This window comes from Microtus oregoni, unplaced genomic scaffold, assembly GCF_018167655.1.
Source record: "Microtus oregoni isolate MIOR12 unplaced genomic scaffold, Mior012 000050F_ref0000143, whole genome shotgun sequence".
Lineage (NCBI taxonomy): Eukaryota > Metazoa > Chordata > Mammalia > Rodentia > Cricetidae > Microtus > Microtus oregoni.
In genome coordinates this window covers 14,374,018-14,396,061 of record NW_024543256.1, presented here as the reverse complement: position 1 = coordinate 14,396,061, position 22,044 = coordinate 14,374,018, and the positions used below count along the sequence as shown (strand labels likewise).

At 46.5% G+C, this 22,044-nt stretch overlaps 1 protein-coding gene across 1 annotated transcript in view; it reads right to left on the bottom strand.

Moving 5' to 3' along the window:
* Positions 1-217: 217 nt before the first annotated feature.
* The window catches only part of LOC121437046 (FERM and PDZ domain-containing protein 3-like), a 75,922-nt gene continuing 54,095 nt past the window's right edge, over positions 218-22,044 (bottom strand). Inside the window, exons 12-14 of the mRNA XM_041636909.1 lie at positions 19,836-19,980; positions 4,916-5,737; positions 218-3,612 (exon numbers count right to left, since the gene is read on the bottom strand). Of these exons, the coding sequence (XP_041492843.1) occupies positions 485-3,612; positions 4,916-5,737; positions 19,836-19,980 (4,095 nt within the window). The 3' untranslated portion in view covers positions 218-484. The remainder of the gene's footprint in view (positions 3,613-4,915; positions 5,738-19,835; positions 19,981-22,044) is intronic.

The following is a 22,044-nucleotide window of genomic DNA, read 5'->3' as shown; positions in this document are numbered from 1 at the left end:
GTTGGAGCATCTGGAACAAGCTCCCTCTCTCCTTGGCTTGGCGCTGTGGCCTACTGCTATTGTCACTGCCCTCTGTGAGGCAACAGATGCTAGGAGGAGCTCCAGGTTCTGGCTCCCCTGGTGCCCAACTCAGAGCAGGATGTGAACCTGATGTCACCTACCAGCCCCAGAGAAGAGATAAAATACAACTCTTTGGTGGGCATAATGGCGAGGGGCCTTTGCCCTCACAGTGACGCCCAGAGGCCAAGAAGGGGTGAGGACACCCAGGGCAGCAGCTAAGCCTGCAGCCCTTAATAAAGAGCCTTGGTCTAGGGAGTTTTCACTCCTCAGAGACTGTTAGGCTCTTGGACCCTGACTGGCCCAACACACACACACACACACACACACACACACACACACACACACACTCACCACAAGATGCAAAGACCACAAAGCTCAAACCTGGGACCAATGGGTGGGGAGGGGACAAGCCTAGGCAAGTGCCCTACTTAATAAGGGTTTTTAAGGAGTGTGTGAATGTGCTCATAACAGTCGATGATGGGGAGCCTGGTGGGTGCCCTGTGGCTGCTGGCAGCGACAGTGGTGGCAGCGCTGGCTGCTGCTGCTGCTGCTGCTGTTGTTGCTGTTGCTGTTGCTGCTGCTGCTGCTGCTGCTGCTGCTGCTGCTGCTGCTGCTGCTGCTGCTGGTTAAGGTTCCTGGCTGTGGACTCCTCAGCTGCATGCAGCAGGAAGGTGTAATTCCTCACGACTTCTTCTACTTTGGCCAGCAGCTCCTGGCGCTGGGCCTCCGAGCGCACGATCAACACCAGCCGCACAAAGGTCTCAATGAGGCTGCTCAGCACCTGGAAGCTGCCTGTGATGGCCGCCAGCATGTGAGTGGGGCTCTTGTCCACATTGGCTACCCGGCGGCAGGAGGCCCGGAGCTCCTTGAACTTGAGAGCTAGCTCAAGCTTGTACTCAGAAATCTGAGAGACATAGGGCTTGGGGGCACGTGCCTCGGGGCTGGCCACACACTGCCGCAAGACTGTCAGCAGCTCATTGGTGTCCAGGCGGGCTGCCAGGAAGCCGTCAGGGAGGCCATAGGCATGAGCCCGTAACGCATTGATTTTAGCCAGGCTCCCCTCAAAGGTGGAAACCTGAAGGTCGATTTCCTGGGTGTGAGAGGCCTCGGGGCTGCTGCTGCAGGTGGCGGCATCCAGGACCTGCAGGGTTCTGCTCACCACAGGCACCACCTGCTCGTCCAACTTCATGCCAGGCAGAATCTTCATGGGAATGGAATAGGAGAGCTCGTCCTTGCCGTCGCTGGCATCATCTGCCATGTCACACTTGCGGTAATAGAAGCAGTAGCGGATAGAACAGCACTTGCTGGTTTCACTGTCCTCATCTAGATCGGCTGGCCTGCGGTATACCTCCTCTGGCAGTGAAAACACAGCCATTTGCCTGGGGCCTTTGCTCTCAGGGGCCACTTGGACGTAGGAGGGCTCTCCAAGAGTTGGTGACTCTGCACGCTTGCCTTTTGGACCCAAGACTAGTGGGAGGCCTGTATCTATCTCCTTGACCTCTCTAGGCAGCATTCCCAAGGGGGGGTGCGGGTAGACATCTGAGGTCAGGGAGGCCCTGTCACCCTGGTCCAGCTCACTGTTACTGTAGCGGTGCATCAGTTTCCTGTAGTTGGGGTCTCCCAAACACTCACCCCCCGAGGCACAGGTGCTCAGGCAAGAAACACCACTCTCAGGGTCTGACCGGCACTCACGGGACTCCAGACTGGTAGAACGGATGCGCTGGGCATTGATGGGACTACCAAGGATCAAGCCTGGGCCAGCTTCTGGCTGCCTCTGGGTAGGCAGGACCCTCTCCCTCTCCCGAAGGCCAGCAGGCACTGGGGTCTGGGCAGCTTGAGGCCGTCCTCCTCGGCAGATGCGCTTGCAGTCACAGCTGCGTCTCTGTTCACGAGACATGCCAGGTCCCTGCTGCACAGGGCTACTACGCAGCTGGCAGCTGCAGCGGCCAGGTGCTGGGGGTTGCAGGTACTCTGTGCCTGAAATATCCCCCTGGCTTGGTGGCTTTAGAAGTTCCTCAAGGAACTCCAATTCATACTGCTTTACCTTCTGCAGCTGGGCCTGTTGCTCATCTGTTTCTTTCTTCTGGCGGGTAGGAAAGGTGGCAGAGAATAAGTTGCGCAGTCGGAAAGGACCTCGGGATGACTTGGGCTTTGTGGGGCCTTCAGAGGCCGCATGGGCTCCATCCAGGGTCGTTTCAAGCTTCCTAGAGGGCATGGTGCTGACCTGACGGCTGGTGGCCAGAGGCCTCATTGGGCTCTGGCCTCTAGGATGGTAGCTGGGACTGGGGCCACGGGCCAGGCTGCTGGGGCTGTGGCTTCGAGCCTGGCAGCTAGGGCTGTAGCTTCGAGCCTGGCAGCTAGGGCTGTAGCTTCGAGCCTGGCAGCTAGGGCTCTGCAGAGCCATGGGATAGCCAGCCCGGGGAACTAGGCTGGTCTCCTCAAACTTGCTGCTTTTGGATATGCTCTCCAGGTGCCCTTTCTCCCCAAGGCCAGAGACTGTGCTCTGCTTGTTAGGGGGAGGCTTAGCACCCTCTGGCCCAAGCTTGCCTGCCACCTCCCCGGTAGCTTGCTTGCCCACCGAGTCTCGACTTGCTCTGGATAGATAGCTCTTAGGAGGGAAACTTTGAACAGGAAACCTGTCCTCTTGTGGGGAAAGGTGGAGGTTGTCAGGCCGGCTGCTTGTGGATGCTCTGGGGCTGGCAGAGATCTCTGCGCCCAGCTGCTGCTGAGAATTCCGTGTGGTCTCCAGGGCACCAGGGCTCATTTTAAACTTCAGATTCTTGTTGGCATTGCTGCTCATCAGGCTAACTTCTGGCCTGCTCATGGTGACCTCAGGCCTCCCCATGCCAGCCTCTAGCCTTCTCTCCCCTCTGTTGGAGGGTGTTGCCAAGGCTGTGCCAGGAGTGGCTAGACCCTTACTGTGTACTACCTGCTGTAGGGTAGCCGAGATGATGGCTGGGGTCACATTGCCTTTTGGGTCCAGCATAAGCTTAGGGCTCAACCTGACTTCCTTGGGCAAGTTTTCCCTTAGCTCTGAGACCTGCTCTTCACCGAGGGATGGTGTGGCTGCTCTCAGTGACATCTCTAGGCCTGCCCTAGTGTGGCCTGGCCCTTTGTCCTCAGGAACTGGGGGAAGCAGGCTCAGATTCTTCTGCTCACTAAGTTGTGGGGACAGGGCTGGATGCACGGCCAGGGAGTATGTTCTCTCTCCCTGCACCTGGGCTTCTGACTGAGGCAGCTTTCTCCAGGCACCAGGGGGACCAGGACTCTGGCCAGTGACAGCTGGCTGGAGGGATGGGTTGGGATCTGGGGGCCCAAGGGCATAAGGGGCGGTGAGCACAGCCTGAGCTGAGCAGCTCTGGATTCTGAAGGGCAGGTCCTTTCGGGCAAGGAGGCTGTCCTTGTTGAGGTGCTGGGCCAGGAAGTAGGTGGCATTCTGGTGCTGCTTCATGGCCGACATCATCTCTGACATATCTGTGAGCTCTGAAGAGTTGGTTTCATGGCCCGAGTCCAGCGATGATTCAGGAGTGATTGTGGCCAGCACAATCAGACCTAGAGGAACAAGAATGGGACTTGTCACGTTTACTAGTATCGAGGTCTTTTCCAACCATATCTCGAGTGTTCCTGGAGAAGTGGTAGGTAGCAGCAGTATTTCACGCTGGGGAAAACCCAGTCAAGCCAGAGAAAACTGTAGGGCTGAGGGGGAGGAGCCAAGAAGAGTGCACACAAAGCGGAACAAGATGTGAGAAGGGGGTGTGAAAGGTTGGAATCCAAAAAAAGGAATACCAAAAAAGAAGATCTTGGCAGTTTGGTGGTAAATTAACATGTAAAACAACATGCCAATCAGTGCTGTTTTTAGATTCAACAGCTAGGAAATTTCTGTTAATTGTCCTGAAGAGAGTTGGCAAAGAGAGGTGCTGTTCGGCTCCTCCTCATCTGGCCAGGCCTGTCTACAGTTCTTGCAGCTGAGGCCGTTTAGCCGAGCTTCTCTCTCTGGCAGTCACGTGGGCCTTGGACCTGGACACCAGTTTTGGAGCACCTGATGTGTGAAGACCAATGCCAGCCTGGGTTGGGGACAAACATTCAGGGGGCTACCCAAAGATAAGGTTTTTAAAAAGGTGTGTGTGTGTGTGTGTACACATATGTGTGCCTTTCAGGAGATGGATTTGCAGACATCTATAATAGAGAATAACAAGCATGCAGCATGGTTCTTCTACCAATTAATAGTTAACAGATAGCTACTGATTATTGATCCCTCACTGGGGGGGGGGGTGGTAGTGCGACTAAGTGTTCTGTCTGAGTGATGTCATTTAATCTTCATGCTGTGTGTTGCAATTGCCATGGTGACACACCCAAGAGAGTAAGTGCCTTGCCATGAGTCGCACTGCCTGTGAGTAAAGAAACTAGGACTCTGTTGCATGTGCCTCAGAGTTCATGTTCTCAGACAGGCTAAAGACCCCAGCCCTGCGTAGAGATAGCTCTTGGCAGTCCTGATCACAGGTCATTTTGGAAATGAATTGGTCTTTTGGAGCATGTTGCTGTTCTTTGTCTGTTTTTTGGGTCTCTTCTATCTTCCTGTTCCTCAGTCCTGGCCTTGATCTATAGCTATTGTGGGTTCCATGTGCAATAACTGTCTAGAGATATGCGATCATGAGGGACAGAGCTCTAACTAGAACTGCATCTCTTCTCTGCAGCTTCCTTTTTCTTAGACCTAAGCTATTGCTGCCAATTCATTGCCTTTGATATGCCATCGTCACTCAAACAACTGTTTGAAAAGAAGCAGTGCTACCTACTGGACATTCCTGGACCAGAAGAAGGAAGAGTCAAGAAGAAGGAAGACTGGGCTATTTATTACCTGCAGTCTGTTGGGGTGGAGGATGGGGTCCATCCTCTGAAGCAGCCAGGGCTTCTAGAGCCTGCAGAGTAGACACCAGAGCATCATCCAGCTCCTGGGCATGATCTTGTACTGTCCGGGTCTGTACACTGTCAATCAGCGTCACTGGAATCTCATCATACAGGAGCCCACGCAGGTGACGTCCTTGCTCCTGACTTTGAACAGCTCTGCGCTTGGAATCATCCTCATCAGAGCTGTTGTCTCGGAAACCAGGGGGTGGAGCTGCAATGGCAGGCAACAGAGAAGTTGTCTCATCTTCCTCTTCCTCTTCTTCCTCACTTCCTGGTGGTGGGAGGGACATTAGGTCTACCATATTGTCCCGAGAGGAGCCAGGCCTCCCACCTTTTCGAGGCCCCTGCTGCTCCTGGAGTTTGACTTTGCAAGAGTCACAGTAGAAATTCAGGGCTTCAGCCCCAAGGGAATTGTCCAAAGTGTAGGACCGGGCCCTGCTGGCACAGGGTTCATGGTCTAGGCTGGCTGCATCGAAGTCATCAGGAATCATCTCATAACCTTGGCCAGAGCTTTTGGATGTGGGGTCCGATTTGGTCCGGGGTCTGGTTTCTTCAAAGAAGATTAGGTTCTCGTTGACATCTGTCCTGCTTTCTTGCTCCTTCCTTTGTTCCCGCATGTGGAGGTAGCAGAAGCTGACAAGCTCAGGGTCGGCAGGTGGGGTCGCGCATCGGCTCGACTTCCTAGGGCTGGTGCCCACGCTGCCCACATAACTACTCTCCTTTTTCCCCAGGTGGCCCCCAGTGACAGGGCGATGGGCGCTGTGCATGGGATCTAAAAACCAAAAACAAAAAAAGCATGGTTGAGCCTGCTGCTGAGGATGGTAGCTGAGCCCCTTCGGCAAAGAGAGAGAGAGAGGAAGAGAGAGAGAGAGAGAGAGAGAGAGGAGGGGGGAAGGAGGGAGAGAGAGAGGGAGGGAGGGAGGGAGGGAGGGAGGGAGAGGGAGGGAGGGGGGAGGGAGGGAGGGAGAGAGGGAGAGGGAGGGAGGGAGAGAGGGAGGAAGGGAGGGAGGGAGGGAAGGAGGGAGAGAGGGAGGGGGAGGGAGGGAGGGGGAGGGAGGGAGGGAGGGATGGAGAGAGAGAGAGAGAGCCTACTGCTAGAGATCTAGAGATTAGGGAGAGGGGATCAGATGGACCATGTCACTGCTGATACTGAAAGCAGAGTGAATAAAATGTGATGGCCAGGGATGCAAAAGTCTCATCAGCTCTGAAAAGGGAAAAGCATGCTTTGAGGTCAGATACCACAAGATTTTCCGTGGATCTGGCTGTTTGAGAATCTGCTGGAAACATACCTAAGGAGATGAGGTTTGCTTTATGTTTATGTTAGGATCTGTTCCCTTTTCTGTCACTGCCCCTATACTCTTTGTCAAGCCATACCTACTGCCAATACTCTGTAGCTCTCCTGTTATCTTGGATCTCTTCTAGTCCAAGAAATTGCTAATGAGAAGTTACTGTGTTTGCTGAGAAGGTGTTAAACCGGCTAGTACAAGCTGAGCATGGTAGCTCACACTTAGAAGACTGATGGAGAAGGACTACCATGTGTTTGAGGTAACCCTAGGCTACACTGTAAGCTGCAGCCTGGGCTATGATATGAGACTGTGTCTCAGAAACCAAGGAGACAAACAAGCAAAAAAAATCAAAATTAAGCTGGGCGGTGGTGGCGCACGCCTTTAATCCCAGCACTCGGGAGGCAAAGGCAGGCGGATCTCTCCGAGTTCGAGGCCAGCCTGGTCTACAAGAGCTAGCTCCAGGACAGGCTCGAAAGCTACAGAGAAACCCTGTCTTGAAAAACCAAAAAAAAAAAAATTCAAAACTAAACAGACAAACCTCCAACCTGGCTAGTACAAGTCCCAAGAACTTGCATTTCAAAAGTGCCTATGCCAGGAGCCCATCAGAATTTGTAGTGTGTAAGAGAGGTATGGTGGGGTGTTGTATGTGGAATGAGCATGGGACATGATTCCTATAATCCTTAAAGCTTACTACTGTCCTGTATTCATGCTCTTGATAGCAGGTATGTGCATCCGAGCCCTATCCGCAGCAAATTCTATCTCTGAGTATGTTCTCTATCATACTGTTTTGGGAACTCATCTCACATCATCTAGGAGGCTACACTCAGGCGATGCAAGCCTGCTCTGCTAGCCGCAGACAGGTGAAAAGCCATCACAAAGCTGGCCGTGATAGCACATGCCTGTAATCCCACATCTTGGGAAGTATAGGTAAAATGATCAGGAGTCATTCAAGGAAGTCCTCGGCTACACAGTGAGTTTGAAACCAGTTTGGGATTCAGATGACCTTGTTTCAAACAAACAAACAAACAAACAAAACCAAACTAACTAATCAAGACACGATAAATTACATGTAATCCCATTCTTTATTCCCAAACCAGTGAGGCAGGTATCAATATCCCCATTTAACAAAGGAAGGGACAGACATAAGGTCACATGAGTTTTAAGCAGCAACCTAAGATTGAGTCCAGGTTGGAGAGGCTTCAGAATTTGTATAGCTAATCATCATGGTGGCCATGGTATTGGAAAACCAAATATTAAATGCTTTTCAAACTCCAGATCAAGGCCAGATCAATGTGTCAGTGTTACCTTTTACTAACATGTATAGCTAGGACAGAAACATATAGTACAGGCACCCAGCAATTGAGTCCCTAATACATGATGGTAAAACTGGTCTGAATTGAAAGAAGTACCTGCAATTCAAGTAGATAGAGTCTTAAGAATACTGTGTTTCTGAAACTGGCCTTGAACTCCTGCCCTTTTGTTTTCACCATCCAGCACTGGAGAGACTGAGGCAGAAAGATCACCATGAACTAATCAGAGGCCAGCCTAAGCTATATAGTGAGTCCTGGGCCAGTCTTGGCTATAGCGAGGCACTGTCTTCAAAATAAAACAAGGAGAAAAGTAAAAGGGGGCCAAAATACCCCTCAGCTATTCTGAGGCTAGTATTATCTTAATACAAAAACCGAAGAAAGACATCACAATTAAACTATAGACCACTGTATCTTACAAGCAAAATGTCTACAAATATAGACACAAAATCCATCAACAAAATACCAGCAAATGGAACCTAGAAACACATAAAAAGAATTACTTAGCAGTAATTGCATACTAGTGGGTATTTACTGCATCAATGCAAAGTCGTTTTGACATGAAAAATCAATTATTTTAAAAATTTATTTTATGGGGCTGGAGAGATGGCTCAGTGGTTAAGAGCATTGCCTGCTCTTCCAAAGGTCCTGAGTTCAATTCCCAGCAACCACATGGAGGCTCACAACCATCTGTAATGAGGTCTGGTGCCCTCTTCTGGCCTGCAGACATACACACAGACAGAACATTGTATACATAATAAATAAATAAATATTTAAAAAAAAATTTATTTTATGTGTATGGGTATTTTGCCTGCATAATGTCTATATATCACTTGAGTGCCTGGTGCCCATGGAAGCCAGAAAAGAGTATTAGACCCCCTGGGACTAGAGTTACAGAGGGTTGTGAGATGTCAGATATCTGCTGGGAATCAAACTTGCGTTTTCTAGAAGGGTAGCCAGTGGTGCTCTTAACCACTGGCCAATCTCTTGAGCCCTGAAAAATCAATTATTAATTCATGCAATATAGCATGATAATAGAGAATAAAATAGACATGCTCATTTTGAAAGGTATAAAAACATTTGAAAAAAACCAGAGCCTTATAGGGATAAAGCTCAACAAACTAGACTCGAAGGGAATTTCTTCAACATAGTAAATGTTATTTGTTAAAAAAGCCCTTGACAGGCTGTGGTGGCCTTTAATCCCAGCACTTGGGAGGCAGAGGCAGGTGAATCTCTGTGAGTTCAAGACCAGTCTGGTCTACAGAGTGAGTTCTAGGACAGATAAGGTTACATAGACAAACCCTGTCTCAAAAAAACAAAAAAGAAAAAAAAAGCTTTCCCAGGAGTCTTAGGATATAGCTCAGCTGGGAGTGCAGTTGCTTTGCATGCACCCAACCCTGGGTTTGTTGCCTGCACCACATTTAAAAAAAGAAGAAAGCTGGTTAAAATGCCGCATGCCTATAATCACAGCATTCGGGAGGTGGAGGCAGGAGGATCAGGAGTTGAAGATAATCCTGTCATCTTTGGCTATCCAGCAAGTTCAAGGAAATTTTAGAATATATAAGACTCTGTTTCTGCTAGGCATGAAATCAAAGGGGGGGGGGAGAAAAAAAAGGAAGAAACGTGATACATATACACAGTGGAATTGGTTCTGTTTTTTGAGACAGGGTCTTTTGTTTCCAGGGATGTTCTTGAACTTCTGATCCTCTTTCCTCTGTTTCATGGAAGCTGATGTCATCGTTAGATATCATCACACCCAGTTAGTGTAGTGCTGGGCATTGAAGTCAGGGTTTTATGTATACGAAGCAAGCACTCTACCAATTGAGCTATATTCTTAACCCTTGGTGTGTGTGTGTGTGTGTGTGTGTGTGTGTGTGTGTGTGTTTGTGTGTGTATGCACTTGAACAAATGGAGGCCAGAGGTCAATGTTAGGTGTATTCCTCAACTTCTCTCCTCCTATTTTACACTTATTTATTCATTCAAAAAATATTTTAAATTACATCCTCCCCATTGTGTGTGCATATGAATGCGTGTGTGTGTGTTCATGCGCACATCAAACATACTTGCTCATATGCATGCATGCATGCCACAATGTGCTTATGGGGGTCAAAGGGCAATTTGCAGAAGTTGGTTCTCTCCTTTCATCCTGTGGGTTCCAGGAATGGAACTCAGGTTGTCAGACTTGGTGGCAGGTACCTTTACCAACTGAGCCATCCTGCCAACTCTCTGGTTCTTAAGATAAGGTCTCTCACAGAACCTGAAGTTCATTAATTTAGCTAGACTCACTGGCCACCTTGTCCCACAGCCTCCTGCCTTCGCCTCCCCAGTGCTGGGATTATAGATACATGCCACTGTGCCTAGCCCTTACGTGGGAACTGTGAATCAAATTCAGATCCTTGCTTTCATGGTAAGTAATTAATGGATATCACCTCTGCTTTTCCCCATAACCCTTGGAGGGATAACAAGGTCTGCTATGTATTTCTGACTGACCTAGAATAAAGGAAATGAGTGAAAGATGAGGGGGGTATGGGAGGATAGTGGGGAGAGTTATTGATGAAATTATAACAATATGTACACATGAAAACGATGTAATGAGAACTATTATTTTGTATGTCAATTAAAAATATTTTTTTTTGTTGAGACAGGGTCTTTCTCCATGGTCCTGGCTGCCCTGGACCTCACTATTTAGACCACATTGGCCTTTAACTGAGATATTTCCCCTGCCCTGTCTCCTGAGTGCTGAGATTATAGGTATATACCACCATGTCTGGCATGAAAAATGTTTTTTGAAAAGTAAAATATTCGAAAATGTTTGATAAATCTTTAAATATTATACATGATTGCTATAATCACAGATGTCACAAACCAGTGGACAGGGAAGATGGAGAAGGGTCTTGGGCTTTTGTAGGTGAGGCAAGGACCTAGGTCAGGAAATTTGGCCTACACTATGAGATGACCTTAGTGGAGCAAGATTTCACTTATTTTGTGTTTGGTCATTTCTTGGTTTTGAGATAAGGTCTTGTGTAGCTCAGGCCAACCATGAACTGCTGTGTAGCAGAGGATGGCCCTGAAACTCCTGGTTCTTCTGCTTCTGTCTTTCAAGCTCATTGGCTTGCATACCTCGACTTGCTTGGTTTAAGATTTCACCTCTGTCTGACTCTCAAGCCCCCATGTGCTCACTGTGGCCCCTGATGCATCATCCCAGAATTATTGATGTTATTGTTGCCTGATGTGGGTGCCCCTCTGTATGCTGTGAATGTGTTTTATTACCATAGTTAATACAGAAGTTGCTTTGCCCATGGCAGGACAGAGCATAGCCAGGCATGGAATCTAAGCAGAGATAAAGGGAGAAAGAAGGTGGAGTCAGGGAGAAGCAAGATGTGAGGTAACAAGCCATGAGCCTCATGGTAAAATATAGAATAATAGAAATGGGTTAATTCAAGTTGTAAGAGCTAGTTAATAATAAGCCTGAACTAATAGGTCAAACAGTTTGTAATTAATATTAAGCCTCAGAATGCTTATTTAGAAACTGGTGGGTGGGATATAGCATTCTTATAGTATGCTATAAAAAGTGTTAAATCATTATTTAAAAACATACTTTCTTTTGAGACAGGGTAACATCACTGGATGGCCTGGAACTTGCTGTGTAGACCAAATTAGCCTTGAACTCATGCAGATTTGCCTGTTTCTACCTCCTCAGTACTAGTATTAAAGGTGTATGTCACCATACTGAACCTAAAAATACATTATTTATAAACCCATATCAATATAAGAAAATGATTTTTGAGCTGATAGTTCTGTGAAACTTTGAGCTCAAAAGAATAGTTAAATGACTTACTACACATAATGAGTATCAAACACTTGGAACATTTTTTTAAAAAAAATAGCAAGACTTGTATACTGAAGTTTGTAAGGCATTAGTGAAACAAATTAGACAAGTAAGTGGAAAAATTCTACATTCACGGACTAGCAGGCTTCATATTGCACCACTGTCAACTTAAGATGGCAATACATCTCGAACTGATCTACTGACTCAACATAATCCTTATCAGAATCCCAGCTGACTTTGTAGAAAATTGACAAGTCAATTCTAAGAGTCACATTGAATCTCAAAGTACACAGAATAAACTAAAACAATCTTGAAAAAGGAGAAAAAGGAATGAAGATAATGATTTCAAAATTTGCTACAAAGCAATAATAATCAAGATAATATAATATTGACAGTCAGTGCAATAGCATTAAATGTGCATAAACAAACTAACATATTTATGACCAATGGTCCAATTTAAAAATGTACAAAGGTTTTGAATGGATATGTCACTAAAGAAGACACATTGAGGCTGAGGAATTCCATCTGGACGGAACCTTAATCTGGCGATGGATGGAGATAGAGACAGAGATCCACACTGGAGTACTGGACTGAGCTCCCAAAGTCCCAATGAGGAACAGAAGGAGGGAGAAGACGAGCAAGGAAGTCAGGACCAAGAGGGGTGCACCCACCCACGGAGACAGTGGGGCTGATCTATTGGGAGCTCACCAAGGCCAGCTGGACTGTGACTGAAAAAGCAGGGGATAAAACCGGACTCTCTGAATATGGCGGACAATGAGGGCTGCTGAGAAGCCAAGGACAATGGCACTGGGTTTTGATCCTACTTCATGTTCTGGCTGTGTGGGAGCCTAGCCAGTTTGGATGTTCACCTTCCTAAACCAGGATGGGGGGGGAGGACTTTGGACTTTCCACAGGGCAAGGAACCCTGACTGCTCTTCAGACTTGAGAGGGAGGGGGAGAGGAGTGGGGGGAGAGGGAGAGGAGTGGGGGACGGGGAGAGGAGTGGGGGGGGAGGAGTGGGAGGCTGGGAGGAGGCGGAAATTGTTTTTTTCTCAATAAAACAAAAAAACAACCCAAAAAAAACAAAACAAAAAAAAGAAGACACATTGAAGGCCAATGAACCCATGAAAGATGCTCAATATCATTGACCACTCACGAACTGCAAATAAACATCAGTAGCTGTCTCTTCTATCCACTATGATGACTGTAACAAGACAAGTAATAACAAATATTGGTGAAGATCTGATGAAGTTATTCTTCTCTACTATTATTGGTAGGATTTATCATTTGACTGTATGCTCTGCACCTAGGCTTATAATGAAGAGAAATAAAAACCTACATCCTCAAAAAAAGTTGGACATGAATGTCCAACATCATTATTTTTAATAGTTAAAAGGTAAAAGCAACCCAAATGTCTATCAACCAATGAACCGATAAATAAGATGTATTCTATATAAGCATATTATATAATTAAAAGGGAACAAAGTATAGCTGTATGATATAACATGAATAACCTTTGAAAATACTATGCTAAGTGAAATAGCAAAGCACAAAAGACTATTGCATGATAACATTTATGTAAAACACTCAGAACAAGCAACATTATAGAGAGAAAGCTTCAGAGCAGTGGCTGCTTGGCATGGGTAGCAGACAGGATACAATATGTGGAGGGATTCTTATTCCTGCATATTGGGTTTTTTTCTCTTTAGGAGCGGTAAATTTTTTTTTATACTTGGGGTTGAACCTGATGCATCATGCATGCTCTTGTTACTTCTTATTTTGAGACAAGCTAACAGTAACTTACTCAGGTTGGCCTTGAACTCACTTTATAGCCCATGTAGTCCTTGATATTCCATACTCAGCCTAACCAGTAGATGTGATTACAGGACTGTGCTATCAGACCCAGCTTAAGTGATAAAAATGGTCTAAACTAGATGGTTGCTGACCCTATAAACATGCTAAATATACATTACATTAATATAATATATTTATATATGTATATTTATAATATATATATATATATATATATTCTCCGTGTAATATAGCTCTAAGCTGTCCTAGAACTCGCTTTGTAGAGCAGGCTGGCCTAGAACTCACAAAGATCTACTGCCTCTGCCTCCTGAGTGCTAGGATTAAAGGCATGTGCCATTGCTGCCTGGCTATACTAAATATACTAAAAATGGGACTGTACCCAGGCATGTTGGCACAGGCCTTTAATCTTGCACTGGGGAAGCAGAGGCAGCAAATTTTTGTGAGTTTGAGGTCAGGCTGGTCAACATAGCGAGTTCCATGCAATCCAGGGATACATAGTGAGACCCTGTCTCAAAACAAATGGATCTATAAATTTTAAATGAAACATTTTTTTATGGCTTGGAGATTATATATGGATAATTCTGCTTGTAAAAATAAAACCTCTCATCCAGGCATGGTGGCACATGCCTTTAATGCCAGCACTTAGAATAGAGATGAATGGATCTTTGTGAGTTCAAGAATAGCCTGGTCTATATAGTGAGTTCCGGACCAGCCAGGATAATATAGTGAGACCATTGCTCAAAAACAACAACAACAAACAAACAAACAAACTGTAGTGAGCCAGACAGGATCGCCATTACAAGATGGCGCTGACATCCTGTCTTGTTGGAAATAAACAATTCCATATTTGGCTATGCCTTTGAGAGCTGCGTGTCCCCCACTTCCCACATGCGCGGTGGATGAGGATCCTTGAGCCTATCCCGATGCGGTCTGGTGTCAGCTGTTGGTGGCAGCCAATCACAGGGTGACCCATGTGCCAATTCCCTATTTAAGCAGCTGCCTTACTGCCCTTCGCCCCTTCGCTTCATGCTGTCTCTCCCCTTAGCTCCCTGCCCCTTCGCTTCCTACCCTTCCCTTCCTGCCCCTCGTTTCCTGCCCCTTTTGTTTCATGCTCCCCATCAATCAAGGGTACTCCAGTAAAGCGTGATCTGAGTGGAATCCTGATGTGGTGGTTGTTTTTTCTCGCCGGTTGAGAAGTCCGCCACAAACAAACAAAAGCCTGATTCCTCCACAGATCTGGGTGTGGTGTCATACTCCTTTCCCAACTTTTCTTGGATCTTCCCCACTTCTTTATCTACCAAGAAATCTTCAAAAACGAAAGTTAAAAAACAAAACCAAAAAACGTGGTGACTTGGCACATGATGAACTTTGAACTCTTAAGAAAAGATTTTTTTTTAAAAAGTGTTTTGCATTGTGAAAGGACTTTATGTAGTTTATGTCACGTTATCTTGTCAAATCTCTCAGAAGGTGTGTAGTGTCTATATTATTATTACTCCCCCATTTTAATGACAGGTAAACTGAGGCTGTTTATGTGATCTGTCCATGTATATACAGTGAAGGTACGACGGAGAAGGGATTGGGACCCAAGTCTCTCTGCCTTTACATGCCAAGAGTTTTCTATAGAGCATGTTATTCACCTTTATTTTATTTTTTAAATTTATTTATTATGTATACAGTGTTCTGTCTGTCTGTATTCTTGCTGGCCAGAAGAGGACACCAGATCTCATTACAGATGACTGTGAGCCACCATGTGGGTGCTGGGAATTGAACTCAGGACCTCTGGAAGAGCAGGCAATGCTCTTAACTCTGAGCCATCTCTCCAGCCCCTGTTATTCACCTTTATACAGATTCAATGTAATCACACTGTGTGGGCTTGATTCATGTCTTACTGGCGGATGCAGGAAACCCTGGATCAGTTGAGGAATTAGTTCTTAACGATCCACCTTCCATCCAGGCCTCTGAGAGTTAAGGAAGTGCAAAAGGGCAATAAGCCCTTGGTTTATGATGTGTCTCTAGCTGAAGGCATCATCTGCAGGACTAGAAAAGCTCCAGATGATAACTACCTAGGAGACAACTGAGCCATCAGGGTAGCCACCTGGCAACGCGCTGCTATCAGAGGTGGCTCCCATGGCTATAGCCAATAAGCAAGTGACAACTCTTGTCTCTTAGATAAAGACTGGAGTTCTAAAGATGGTTGGCTTCCCTGAAGGAAGAAATATTTTCCCATACTACCCTGCCAAGGTCAGGTGATGTCTAGCCCACCATTGGTATTATGACTTCCAGGAGAGAATGTGTCTAGGGAATCCCGAGTCTCCTCTAGACAGGTTACAAGTACCGGGGTAAAGTCAGGTGCATTTGGTTGATGGTTGGGACAGCTTGCCTCTCACCTTGTAAATCTATCTGAATTGCTCATCAGCTTTCCCTAAGCAGGGGGGTGGAGGTGCCCTAGTTTACCCGTCTGTACTCAGTCACTCACAAGGTCGACTCAAAATTGCTTGCAAAGAATAGGGCAGAGAATTGACTAGAATTATGCTAATATATATGCTATGAATATACAATATATACATGAGACATGCACATATTTACACTATACATACAGCCAATACAAGTTTGACTCAAGCAGCTTTGTAGACTTGGCCCCGGTGTATTTTTATAGTGTCGTGTTCATTGGTCATACTCATGACATAGAAGCCTTGCAAGAATCTCATGGTCTTTCTGAATCATCAAAAAAAAGAAGAAAAGAAAAGAAAAGAGTACTATGTTCACTCTAACTTTCTACGAATGTTTCTGGGTGTTTTTTTGGAGGGTGGGGTGGGGGCAGGATCTCATTTTGTAGCCTAGGCTGGTTTTGAATTTGTAATCCTCCTACACCAGCCTCCTGGGTGTTGTGATCATAGACATGAATCACCACACTCAGCTTGCTGGCTTATATGTACATGAAAACTGGTAATGTCTGCATATACATATAGACATACATATGTGTATACAAAATAAGACGATTCAGTGCAGCACAGTAAACTGTTTCTAAACATGTTAGAAAATGTAGAGTGAGTTTCTCTAACTGATATCCTAAAGGGGATTTCCAAAGGCTTATTTTCTTAGGTTACCCAGCGGAAACAGGGACCTCAGGGCTGGGAAGAGATGGAAGCTGTCTGTGTGCATGCATGAGTGTATTCATGTAGGTGCATGGGTACAACATGTGCATGGTGGGGGTTGGCTCTCTCCTTCCACCATGTGGGTCCTGGGGATTGAATTTAGGCCTTCAATCTTGGTGGCGTGTGCCTGTACTGAGCTATCTTGCTGGCCCTGCTTCTGGATTTCTTGCCACTTCAGTGGGTCTTTGGCTCTCAAATGCAGGTGCTATTAGGGCTGCTGCATTCGTTCGATGTAAATGACAAGCGACTTACTGTACTGTCCTCATACCTGAACCATCTGCCATCTTTTCCCCACTAGACTGTAAGCTATGTGAAGGCAACCACCAAAAGGATCACAGCTGTCATGCCCAGCTGTATTCCCAATGTCTGTCATGGCGGGTCCTTGAGAAACATCTGTTTAGCAAATAAGGGAAATGTTTGCTTTGGTCAAGTGCTGTGAGGGAGTGGATTCCTTCCCTACCATCCTCCCATTCTTCTGTTTTTCCAGGTTTGCAAAGAAGCGGTGCTTCCTGCCCCTGGTGCAGGGTTAACAACATCCTTTTGGCCTGGTAGACTGAGTCCTGAGCTTGGCTAGTTAGGAACCAACAGCTTCTGTGAGGCCAGACTTTTTCCTCCTTTCCACAGAGACCGTGGCCTGAGGGGATTTTTGACTTTGGTGCCTGGGAAAAGCCCAGCCCAAGCTGTGAGAACACCTCTTCTTTCCGTAGGCCTGGTGTTGAGGCAGACCTTGAACTTGCAATCTTTGTGCCTCAACCTTCAAAGAAGCTGGGATTATGTGCCTTTACCACTAGGCATGGCTAGATGCCTCTCCGCTACAGCCTTTGCTAAAGGATCATGGTGGGCACTGGAACTTCTGTTCTAGAATGTAAGTGTGAGCCCATGGAAGAAAACCACCTCAGCTTTGGAAGGTCATCGTAAAGGTCTCCAAGGCCAAGAAGGAACTATGAATCCATTGCAACTTGAGCTGAAGTCCTCAGTGGTACTCTTCTCTTCTTAGTGGGCACAAGAAAAGATGTGCAGATCAGCCTGGCATTTGCTGAATTGGGGTCAAGCCAGGAGGGTCACGTAGCAAGAACACTGTTAGTTCCTGCTATCAACCTGGCACTTAGCCATTCAGAAGGTCAAGAAACTGGCTCCAAACGCCTGCCCAGTCTCCATGGAGGTGCTATCCAGCATAAGTTCCTAGCTTTCTGGTCTGAAGAAAGAGGAACAGAGCTTTTCTATTTGCTTCTGCCTCTGAGCTACCTCTTTCCATTCTAAGGAGGAACTTGGTAAAGCTGCGGCACCACAGTGGCTCCTTATGGAGACACAGGCCCATTTGCTAGGGAAGTCCTGAACTTCTGCCACTCTGCAGCTGTGCAAGGAGCTTCTCAGTAATTGCAGGCTTGAAGATGGGGTGGGAAAGTCATGCCTAGCTTCAAGAGAATCCAGGAAAGCAGACCCGGCTTTGACAGAGCAACACGGAAGACACATGGAAGATGCTCAGTGAGGCCGAAGGGACATGTGCAGCCCGTGTACTGGCCCTGGTGCCACAGTCTCCATAGTAAGGGAAATATTGGCAACCAGCATTAGCTAGGGTGCTGATGGCATGGCAGATAATTGTCCCACAGAGCGGGACTGCATAACCATGCCGACTGCCCTCTCAGAGGGGAGAAACCTGGACCGCTTTCACTATTCCATCCGGTCCAACCTCGACTGGCCCCAGGTTCATCCTTCTGCCTTATCCTTTCTTTTGTCCCTTCCCTTCCTGCTCAGTAAGAGGCACAGTTTACTTGGATGTGATTAGCCAGAAGAGGGCCACAGGTGACAATGAGAATGTGAACAATAGTTTCTTCCAACATCTGACCATCTGTGTAGAAGTTTGAAAAGCCCAGACACTTCTTGGAGCTAGTCATCTGGAGGCAGGCAAACCCTCACCCCCAGTTTCTTCCTGCTCCAATTCAGTTCCTTTCATCTACGATGTGGACAGCAGTTTCTTTGGGACCAGCAATCCTCTTCCAAATCTGCATGTGATGAGCTGCCTTTCAACTGCTGTGAACAGTGACCTGAGATTGAAAGCTGGACCTGCTATGCGTGAGGCAGGCGGATCTCTGTGAGTTCGAGGCCAGCCTGGTCTAGAAGCTACGGAGAAACCCTGTCTCGAAAAATCAATAAAAAAAAAAGAACAATGTTTAAAATGGGAGATAATGAGCCCTCTAGGAGCTGGGTTTCTATTCTCAGATACCATGATCTCCAGCAGGTGCAGTGAGCCCAAACCAAGAAGCTTTGAAGGTTTAATAGCGGTCAAGTGGCAAGGGTGAATGGAGACAGTGTCCAGTTTATGGCAAGGGTGAACTCTGGGTGCTGCTTACGTTCTGACAGTGATGCTTGGGCCAGGAAGACTTACTGTGCATAGGTGAGCAAGCCTGAGATCTAACACATGGAGAGCCCAGCTCTCTGTCACCCTCTGCTCCTCCCACTTGTTTTGAGCAGGAGCACCTGGGCTGGACAGCTTTTTTGTTTCAAGGCCTCTGTACCATCACCAGAACATCTGTGAGAAGTAGCCATACTAGATTGCCTAACTGGGACGCCTGCTTAGAAGCTGCATTTGTTCTTTATGGACCTCCCCTTCTATTTCCAAGACTTCTTTTGGGCATGCCCAGTCTCCCCTACTCCCAGCCTTCAGTGATTTCGTATTCCAGATACTTCTGTCAATCTGCAATATGATGAACAAAAAGGAAGGTCTTATTTTCATTTTCAACGTTATTTCAATGAAGCCAGAAGAGGCACAAATCTCTCCTAGATTACTAAAGCTGTGTCTTAGAGTCAATCTAATCCTTTTTGAGAAAGCTTTTTTTTTTTTTTTTTTTTTTAAAAAATGTAGTCTTGGCTGGCCTTGAACTCTTTCTGCCTCTGCCTCCTCAGTAGCTGGCATTACAATCATGTACCATTACACATATGTGCTATCATACCTGGCCAGTGCAATTCTTTTTTAAAAAAATTTTTATTTTATGTACATTGGTATTTTGCCTGCTTGTGTGTCTGCGTGAGGAAGTCGAATCCCCTGGAACTGGAGTTACAGACAGATGTGAGCTGCCATGTGGGTGCTAGAATTAATCCTGGGCCCTCTGGAAGAGCAGCAAGTGCTTTTAACCACTGAGCCATCTCTCTAGTCCCCCAGTGCAATTTTTTTGATTGACTGTATCATGTTATTACCGCTTTCACCTTACATACATCCACGGACTCAACCACAGTGTGTCGTCAATGGCATCCTTTGTGGAATAGGTACATGTGAATGTTATATGTGCTTGCCAGTGAGGTGTATCAGTAGTGTGTGTGTGTGCTATACTTCTGGCTGTTGCTAAGCAGGCTGGCACTGGTGGCACACGCTGCACACTAGGGCGGTGGAAGCCCCCCTCCATGACTTCAGAGTCTGGAGGGCCTCAGACACACCAAAACCCAAACCTAAAACCAAAACCAAAAAACTGATGCAGAGCCCTACCTGCTTTGACCATAGGAGGTGGAAGAGGCTGGTTGGCAGGCCTGGAGAAGACCATCTTCCTGGAATCCAGCAGAAGGCGGCAGTACCCCGCAATCAGGCAGGCAAAGTTGGTGGCTTCAGACCACTCCATCAACAGCACCAGAGGCTGTGGAAGAGATGGTTCAAAACATAAGGACATGGAAAGGCAGGAGAGAGGCGAGAGAGAGGCAGGTGCAATTCTGGGAGGACAGCAACAAAGAAAAGACACGGAGTAGTTACAGGAAGCGCATTCCAAACCCTCCTCGAGGTCCATGGCCAGGCAGTTTCTTCTGTCACGAACATTCCTTTGTAGTAATGGCTTCTCTAGGCGTCAGCATTAAACAAGCCTTTGCTCACACATTTAATGAACCACCTTTACTGAAAAACCCTAGAATTATGTAAGACCATGTGACTGCTGTGTGGCTGTATTTGTGTTTGTCAGAGCTCAGCAGATGTGTGGGCCAGCTGGGAGAGTGGGGGTGAAACTGGGAATCTAGGCTAGGGATGGCCTGGAATATCCTTGAATGTAAGCACCTTGGCTGCTTGAAGTATCCTTTGCTCCTCTCCATATGCCCTGACAACATCCAGACAAGTCCATAGGAGTCCTGACTGTGACTTTAGGGACAAAACCTTTCTGCTCCAAATCCTGCTTAAGCCTTCCTGATCTCCCCTCTATTTCCTGTATTTTCCAAAGTAGCCTGAAAATGTCCACTGGTTTTTCTTTTCTTTTCTTGGACACACATTTTTCACTCTGTAGCTCTGGCTAGTCTGGAATTCACTTTGTAGCCCAGGCTGGCCTCAGACTCATAGCAATCCTTTTGTCTTTGTCTTATGAGTGATGGAATTACATGCATGAGCCACCATGACAGTTTATTCGTCCTCCTTCCTTCCTTCCTTCCTTCCTTCTTTTCTTTTCTTTTCTTTCCTTTTTTCAGACACAGTATCTCTGTGTAACCCTGGCTGTCTTGGAACTCACTCTGTAGACTTGGCTAGCCTCGAACTCTGCCTAGGATTAAAGGCATGTGGCTGTTTATTGGTGTTTCTTCAAAGAGCCCCGTGGTCTGGAGCTAAGGGTGGAAGGTTGAACAAGCGCTGCAGATAAATTTCGCTCTGGAAATTCTAAGATCTTATGATATATTAACCAATATATTCCATGAAACATCAAAGATTTTAGTATTTCAGATTCATTTAACCTCAAAGATCTCTTTTTTTTCCTTACAAAAAATTTCATACCAACAGCATTCTTGTTATTTTTTTTTTCAATGCTAGAGATGGAATCTAGGACCTTGTGCATTCTGGGCAAAGACTCTACAATCAAACTACTCCCCCCGCCCCATTTGTTGCTGTTTTTAAACCTTACAATGGGAAATATTATCACATTCTGCTAATTGATCCTGGAGTTAACTCCTTAACTGTTTCAGAGATTCCTACAATGATAAACAAAACAGCAGTGCACTTTTATGAAACCTTTAAATTTGTTCTATCATTTTAAAGGTGTCATGTGAGTAAGTTGGATCAAATCAAAGTGGGACTGGCTGAGGAGGGAGTCATGGGCTCTGGGTAGCCATGACCTTTTGCGATTGCTAGAGGGCATTGTTAAGAACTAACAGAAAGTCGGGGGAGGTGTAGCAGTGCCCAGCATCCTAGTGTTTGGAGGTGAAGCTAGGAAGACCAGGAGTTCAGGGTCACCTTTGGATGCCTAGTGAGTTTGAGGTCAGCCTGGGTTGCAATAAACCCTGTTTCAAACCGGGGGTATGACTCAGTAGTAGATTGTTTGCCTAACACAAGTAAGCCCCTAGGTTTGATTTCCAGCACCGCAAAATAAAAGCCCAGAAGAATTAAGAAGGAACATCCTGTGTTCTATTGAATATTTGTAGAGGCAGGAGGTGGGTTAAAGTCAGCTTCCAGAGCACAGTTTGATCTATTCAACACACCTTGTAACTTGCTACATTTTGTTTATTTGAGACAGCAGTTTTATTTGGTTTGGTTTTGAGACAAGATTTCACTATGCAGCCCAGGCTGGCCTGGAACTCATAATCTTTCCTCCTCAGCTTCTCATTAACCTTGATGCTTTTGTCAACAGTGATTACCTTCTGCTTGGGACATTCGTCCGTGGTCTCTGTTTCTGTGAGGTGACACTGTCTTCTGGTTATGTGAATCCTGACCATCTTTGCATTGGTCTCTCTCTTTT